At 42.7% G+C, this 8,185-nt stretch overlaps 1 protein-coding gene across 1 annotated transcript; it reads left to right on the forward strand.

The window, feature by feature from the left end:
- Positions 1-6,768: 6,768 nt before the first annotated feature.
- On the forward strand, positions 6,769-7,749 carry LOC138167931 (mas-related G-protein coupled receptor member X1-like). The gene has a single exon (XM_069096896.1). It carries the CDS (start codon positions 6,769-6,771, stop codon positions 7,747-7,749), a length of 981 nt encoding a protein of 326 aa, XP_068952997.1.
- The last annotated feature ends 436 nt before the right edge of the window (positions 7,750-8,185 follow it).

An 8,185-nucleotide genomic window follows, 5' to 3' on the forward strand; every position in this document is an offset into this window, starting at 1 on the left:
TTACTCTGGAAGAGACTTAGAGGCCCATGACTTTCACCCAAGTCAGCCTCACTTTTTCCAATTGATGCACAGCTCAAAAGATATCGTCCACACTATTTTTCCATTTTTACCTCTCTCAAAGTCCTGTAGTGAGAGGCAGGTGATGAAGTAGCAGGTGTGGATACATATGGGTGACCCAGGCCATAGGCTCATCTTCTCATTGGACTGAAGCAGAGACCCATATGAGAGACTCATGCCTCCTGCTCTGATCTGGGCACTCAGTAGAGTATTGCCTCATCTGACACAGTTTCCCTTACAAGTCAGAACCTCAGAGAAAGCAAGGGGCTCACGGAGAAAGCCTAATCACTAGATAGGCCTGGGTTGTATAGCGTGTGGTCAGGGGCCTTAAAATACTATCCAGTGTGACCATATGGGGTGGAAGTGGGCAAATCACAAGGTATCAGAGGAAGAGAGACATGAACAAAGTCAGGAAGAGATACTGAGATAATTCCCCTTAGTGAGGTACTTTCCAATAATTCTGGGCTCTGATTGGGCATTCAACTATACCAGAAACCATAAGAACTTTTCTAAAATCTTGATGTCACTTGCTCTGGCCTGAATTTCCAATCAGAGGCTTTTGCAGAAAACTCCAGGTCCAGAAAACAGAGCATCACATACAGGTCAGTCACCCCAGGGCTATGCCTTCTCTTCATGGTACATTTGTTCCCTCTCTACTGAAAGAAATGGTGTAGAGGGGAAGGACAGGGTTACATTGTCACCCCCTGGAGATTGTGGTGAGTGACAGAGGTCTGGGCTCTCAGGATTTGTGGGAACAATTCTGAGGGGATCATTGATAGCAAAATAAGTGCTTCTTCTCTTCCCTTCCCCACTCCCTTATCCCTTTTCATTGGTTTCTTTGTGTTTTCTATTTCAACTGTCCCTTCCTTCTCTCTAACTGTGCCTACATAGGACAAGAAAAACTAATTTGGAAAGGGAATGGGTGAAAGAGTTACTCTCAACTATACTAAAAAAGTGAATAAGCTGAAATGAAGGGGACATTTATAGATATCAGAACAGATTTTGGGGTATGTAGATAAAATGTGTGTCTAGTTCTCTCCTTTTCTGATTCCAGGAATCAGGTTTTTCCTCATCATTCTGACTCTCTTCTAAGAATTATACAGACTCAGAGTTAGCAGAGAACTAAGTAAAGCTTTCACACAATAAAGAAATCACTTTTACATCCCACAAATCCTCCCACTATCTCTTTGAACTCCCTCATTTTATGGAAGGGGTGATGGTAGTCATTAATGACAAGTCTAGTGTCACTGAGTCATAGAAGAGAAGTTGGGAAAGACCTCAGAGCAGATGGATGTTTCTCCATACACTTCGACTCTTTCTCTAGTAATAAATGTGTGTCTTTCAAGGTTATTGTTAGGGATTCCCTTGTCACTCTAATGTCTACTTTTGTATTGTATAAAATGGCTGCACTCCAGGATTTAAAGGACTAGAAGAGGGATTAATGTTCCTCTTCTGGACTCCAGAAGAGGGAACAAAGAGGAATGACTAGAATGTACTAAAAGTAAAATTGTGGCTTGCTATCACGAAAGAAACTCTTACTAACAATATCTCTAATGTAGGGATGCCTCCATTGGACCATAGTGGATTCCCCCTCATTGCGAACCTTCAAGTGAATCCCAATTGTCCACTTGCTGGATATGTGTTCCAGGGGATTTGTCTCTATGTGTGGATTATATTAGGTGCTTTTGATGACCTTTCTGAAACTATGGTTCCAATTTTCTGAAATGGGGCCATGAAATGATTTTCTTCTTTACCGTTTACTGAGACTGCATTACTCCTAACCCAGCCTGTCTTCTATGCATTCAATCAAAAGGCCTTTTGGGGCAACATTGTTTCCACATCTCTCTCTACTTGAACAATTATTTGAATATTTGTCTTCCCCAATTGCCTTCCTCAGCATTTTATTTCAGTTACATTGAACCCGATCTTATTTGTTCATTTATAGTTTTCTGATGCTCAATGTTGACAAGTTTGGTGGTTGCACCGTTCTATTTAGGGAACATCTGGAAAAGGAAACAGTGATTCCAAAGTGCTATCTTGACCTCTTCATAGTCATTCCAGACTCATTGTTTTTCCATTATGGAGTATTAGGAGACAGGACTGCAAGAATAGAAAGGTCAGGGACCCAGGGGTCTATCTTTCCCAATCTGTGCCTGAAGAAGAATCCTGTCCAATCAGACATGATGTGAAGTGATGTAGATTGCCCAAATATCTCTAATAATGGAGACTTCCTGAACCAACCCAGTTCACTATGGGATGGTTCTAATTTCGAAGACTTTTGACCCCTCCCCCCGTATCTTTCTTTCTTTTACTTCTCATTCCACCTCCAGGACCAAGTAGCACAAATTTAATCCCTGTTCACCTAAAAGGCCTTCAAAGGCTGGAAGACAGACATCCTGTCCTTCCCAATTCTTCATTTGTACAAAGATATAACGGGCTCAGTAGAAATCATTTCTCTGTATTTAGCAAAGCATTGTCCTAAACATTTATTTCCCATCTTGCCAATGGGAAAGAAAGATATGTGAGAAAGACATGATGGTGAGGCAGCTAGGGAGTGGAGCACTGTGCCTGAAATAAGGAAAGGGCTGAGTTCAAATCCAGTCTCAGACACTTAGTACTTTGGTGACCTCACAAGTCATTTAACCTGTTTTCCTCAGTTTCCTCATCTTTAAAATGGGATAAAAATACAATCCACCACCAAGGGTTGTTGCAAGGCTCAATTCAGATAATTATAAAAGCCTGGAATATAGTAAATGCTATGTAAATGTTATCTATTATTTTTTTCAAAAAGACTGCTAACATATGAGTGTGCATCTTTAGAATTAATATAAGCATATTCTTAAACAGAAATATTTTTTTCATTTTCTGTGTTTATGAATAAGTGTATTTGTGGGTGCACAAAAATGTGTCCTTGAACAAGTTGATTATTGATACTTTCTGTGAGCATACGAGATTTTGCTTATATTTTAACAAATTGTTTTTTTGTAAGTTTCCCTTTATGAAAGAGAACAGTATTATTGATAGTTTGGTTAGATGATTTCAAAAGTGATTAAACTGTCTGGAAAAAAATTATTTATTAATCCTTTGACATCAACTTGGTGGGAAGAGTCCAGTGTAGGGCACTGGGGGCACCTATAAAATTTTTATCAAACACTGAAATAAAGGCATAGAGCACTTTAAAAATTCAAGTGACAGAAGATGTGGGGGCAGTAAGGATAGATAATATTCTAAAGAGTACAAGATCTAGAACAATCTAACATGGGGGGGGGTAGTATAGCAGGAGACCTGGGCTCCAAAACACCAAGCCCTCGGAGAGTAACTCAGCTCTTTCTCCTGTCTTTTAGCATGGACATGGGAGGTATTTTGTGGCACTGTAGAGGGATCCCACACGTGGGCTGCACACTTGGTTCAGAAGAATGAACAGGGAGGTGGGAGAATGGGGTGATTCAGACAATGAAGCAATGGTTAAGGAGACTTTAAAAAGTCTTACCTTGTGTCCAGGAGATGATCAAATCCTCTGTTTAAACCTTAAGAATGTTCCATCAGGCTGAGCTTGGAATGAATTAACCACCACTCTGAGCCCTCTGTCCCATGTCTGCAGTTCTGTTTGTGTGAGACAGTCTACAACACCAAGTAATAGCTGGTGAGAGGTAGGGGAGAGAAATAATAGGCATTTGTTGGGAAATGCTTCTTTTTGGGGGCCAAGGCACCCCAGAGAAGAAATAAGGCAGAATTTTCCCACAAAGGTTCTCCTCAAACTGCACATTGGGCAACACCTGACTCTACCCTCACTGGACTGTGGAGACAAAAGTCTAACAATACTATAGGCTTTCACATGTTGAAGTGAAGTTAGTGACCTTTCTAATTCCTGTCTAAAAAGTAATCCCATTTTTAAGATATATGATGAATGATCATCTAATCATGGTCTAAGAAACCCTGATTCAACATTCCTGGTCCTTCCTTAACCAAATCTCGAATTTTCCCATCTCCATTCACCCTTTCCCCATACATTTCCCTCTTGAATGAAATATATTTCTTCACCCAATTATGTTTTTCTGTGTGTGTGTGTGTGTGTGTGTGTGTTCTTTTCTACTTTGATCAGTTGAGATGAGAGCATGCTTCTAGAGTCTGCCCTTCCCCACCACCACCTACACCTTGTCTACATATCTACTTCCACATCTTGATTGTTTGAGAAAATTCCCCATATATTTCCTTCCCCTCCTCCCCCCACCCAGTGTATTCCTCTTCCTTTCTCTTTCCATTCTTTCCTTGAGATCATCAAGAAAAAAAATTAACTTTCTTCCAGTTTTTCTTCTTATTAGACCCCCACCAAGTCCACTGGAGATACTCAGGTTCAGAAGGAACACACGTACTATCTCTGCATAATAGAATGTAAGCCGGTCACCTTTGTTTGGTTTTTTATCGTTGTTCATTTCTGTTTACCTTTTGATGTTTCTCTGGACTCCTGAGTTGGAAGTTCAGTGTTTCTATAGAGCCTTGGTCTTTTCATCTGGGCTTCTTATAAGTTCTCTATTTCATTAAAAGTATCTCTTTCCCCTACAGGATTATATTCATTTCTGCTGAGTTATGACTCTAAACCTTTACAATTTGTCTTCTGGAATAGCTTATTATAAGTTCTCTGCTGCTAAATTATGTATGATCCCAACTCCCCACTGCTTGAATTCTTTCTTGTCTTTGTTTTTTTTGTTTTTGCTTTGATATTTCTCCTCTTTGACTCAGAAGCTTTGCATTTTGCCCTTAATGTTCCCAGAATTTTTCATTTGGAGGTTTCTCTCTTGAGGGGATCAGTACATTCTTTCTATGTCCACTTTGTTCTAAGTTCTGGTCCTAGAGAATTAGATAATTGCCTTTTAGAATTTTTCTTTCTACTTTGTAATATATATTTTTATAATTTGTTAAATATTTCCCAATTACATGTAAAAATATTTTCAACCTGGTCCTTAGCTGTGAGGGTTAGTTTTGCTTTGAATCTTTCAGCTATCCCTACTGAGAGCATGCCAATGTTCTTGTCCCCAGTCTCTCCTACCAAGCCTCTGGTTTAGTCTGAGTGGCCACTATGGCTCCTTGATTCATGTTTTCTCATTCTGGAGAAATACCCAGACTGTCATGCTCATCTTCCCTAAAAGACATCATTTGTCAATAAAGATGCTTTAGAAGAGACAATAGAAAAAAATACTTCTAGTTGTTGTTCTGTGCTAGTTAAATACCTGGTTTTGCATATAGTGACTCCCTGCTGTTGCAGGCTCCTTCCCTCTGCCCACCCACAGTAGGACATCACCTACTTCAGGGTAGGGACAATTTCACTTTCTTTCTAATCTCAATACCAAGCCTGGGGCTAAAAAATGATTTTACTCATAGTATCCTACACACACTGGTGTTTATTGAAGTTTTACACAGAAAGAACAATGAAGAGATAATTACATTTCTTTCCCCCCTTTCCAGAAGATGGTGACTATGGGTGTGGAATAATGTGTGCACTGTTGGATGTGGTTAATAAGATGACTAGTTGTGCTGAAGTATTGTTCTCTTTCTCTTTTATTTATTGATTTTAAAAAAAGATTAATCTGGGTGGGGACATGTTATTGAATAATTAAAATGATGTAAAAAAAGAAAAGATGTTGGTAGATATTAAACCTATGAATACATTTATGAATTTATGATTGAATTAATAAGTAAACAAACAAATAAACGCATTTGCCCATACATAAATTTTTTAAAAGTCTGTTGCATTGAATTAAGTGATTCAGCTGACCTTTAAGCCTGTCCACATGGGTCATAAAAGGCAGTCAAATTCTCATGGATTCTTCTGCAATCTAAAGAAAGAGAAGATGGGGGCGGCCGGGTAGCACAGCGAGTAAGAACACCGGCTCCAGTGTCGGGATGACCTGGGGATCGAATCTGGGCTCAGACACTTAGCACCCACCCAGAAACACCTGGCCGTGTAACCTTGAGCAAGTTATTTAACCCCAATTGCTTAGGGGTGGCCAGATGGCTCAGCGAGTAAGAGCACCGGCCCCAGTGTCGGGATGACCTGGATCAAATCCGGGCTCAGATACTCAGCACCACACCCAGAAATAACTGGCCGTATAACCTCGAGCAAGTTACTTAACCCCGATTGCTTTAAAGAGAGAGAGAGAGAGAGAGAGAGAGAGAGAGAGAGAGAGAGAGAGAGAGAGAGAAGGTGGAAATGAAGGATTGGTTGGAGACTGGGACTGGTCAGGAAAAAAAGGAGAGGCAAGTGTCACCCTCTTCATGTGCAAGAGGCTCATTTCTATGCCCCATTAGAACAACATGACAGGAGAAAACATTCAGCACCTACGATGTGTGAATCACTTTACAAATAGTATCTAATTGGATCCGGGAGAACCTTGTGAGGCAGGTGCTCTTATCAGCACCATTTTGCAGTTGAAGAACCTGAGGCAGATAGATGTTTAGTGACTTGTCCACGGCTCCACTGATAGTAAATGTATGAGGTTAGATTTGAAATGTTTTCTTACTCTAGCCCAGGATTCTGGACACACAGCGCCACCTAGCTGCACCCTAGAAAGAGAGAGTCAGGAAGGAGAAGCTCTAACTCCCGAGAAGGGGAAAGGGAGCAAATCTCTGGAAAAGTTCCTGACGAGCTTCCTTGTCTTCGTGTCCCCAGGGTGTCTGAGAGGAGCCGGCTTCGTGGGACTGGGGCCATCCACCATGGCTGTGTCCCCCACACCTGGGCAGCTGGAATATGTTTCTGACAATGCAACGGAGAGAAGGGCAAAAAGGAGTTCAGTTTTGGAGTTACTAGGAGAATTTTACTTATATGAGTGGATAGGGCTGCTCTCCCTGGTCATTGTCCTGGTTGGGCTGGCGGGGAACAGCGCTGTCCTGTGGCTCCTCAGCTTCCGCACCCGGAGGAATCCCTTCTCTATCTACATCCTTAACTTGGCCAGGGCCGACACCCTCTTTCTCTGTTGCTACTTTCTGATGTTGATAGCAGAATTTGTTATACGTTTGCATTTTTATCTCCTGTACGCTGTACTGAACTACCTCGCAAACGCATTCTACAGTGTGGGCGTGAGCCTGCTGGCTGCGATCAGCACTGGGCACTGTCTAGCCGTGCTCTATCCCAGCTGGTATCTACATGACCACCCCAAGAACACTTCTGCAGCTGTGTGCGCTGTCCTCTGGGTTCTCCCGGGACTGCTCTGTGTAGGACAGTGTATCTATGTTAAAGGTCAGCTTTTCCGTGGGACGTTCTGCAGCCTACGTGCTGCTTGGTTAATCCACTTCACGCCAGTGCTGTGCGTGTCCAGCCTGACTCTGCTGCTGCGGGTCCAGTGCAGCTCCCAGCGCCAGCAGCGCCCCAGGCTCTACCTCCTGGTCCTGCTCATGGTCCTCGTGTTCCTGCTCTGTGGCCTGCCCAGGAGAATCCAAGACGCAATATCGGGTTTTTCCTTACCTTTCGTGTCTTACCATTCATGCCTTACCTTTCATTGGCTCTTTAAGCTCCTGGACTGCCTGAAGAGCAGCGTATATCCCTTCATTTACTTCGTGTTGGGCAGTCGAAGGCATAGAAGATGTACAGAGCCACTCAGTGCGGTCCTCCAGAGAGTCCTGGCGGATGAGCAGGAGCTGGACGGTGACAGGAGGGACTCGCGCCTCACCGATGCCCAGGAGACGGCATTCGAATAATATGGAAAAAATAACTGGCCACAGGAGGCCACGGAACGAGCTCCCCGACAAGCGGCAGCCCGCCCATCATTTCCCTGGGAGGGGAACCGGGATTCCCCTCCTCTCATGTCTTCTGTTGGTGTCTAGGGTTTGAACTCTAAGTAATAAGTGAGCATTTATTAGGCGTCTAATGTGTGCCAGGCACTATACTAAAAGATATATATGCATATATATAAATGTATACACAGATATTGATAGACATACATGAAACTGAGGCAGGCAAAGATTCAGTGGCTGGTCCTGGTTCCCAAAGTTAGTAAGTGACTCAGACTGCATTTGAGCTCCGGCATTCCTGACTCCAGGCTCAATGCTCAGTGCACTCGGAGCCCCCAGATGGCTGGAAGCTTCAGGATTTAGTTCACTTGGGGAGGGAGGTCCAGGGCCTCACATGTCACCA

Source organism: Petaurus breviceps, unplaced genomic scaffold, assembly GCF_028583685.1.
Source record: "Petaurus breviceps papuanus isolate PSGF00001 unplaced genomic scaffold, PetGlider_PUasm1.0 338049, whole genome shotgun sequence".
Classification (NCBI taxonomy): domain Eukaryota; kingdom Metazoa; phylum Chordata; class Mammalia; order Diprotodontia; family Petauridae; genus Petaurus; species Petaurus breviceps.

Bases quoted from the DNA above. Each gene is read 5' to 3' on its own strand.
- LOC138167931 (XM_069096896.1), top strand. From the start codon at position 6,769: ATGGCTGTGTCCCCCACACCTGGGCAGCTGGAATATGTTTCTGACAAT.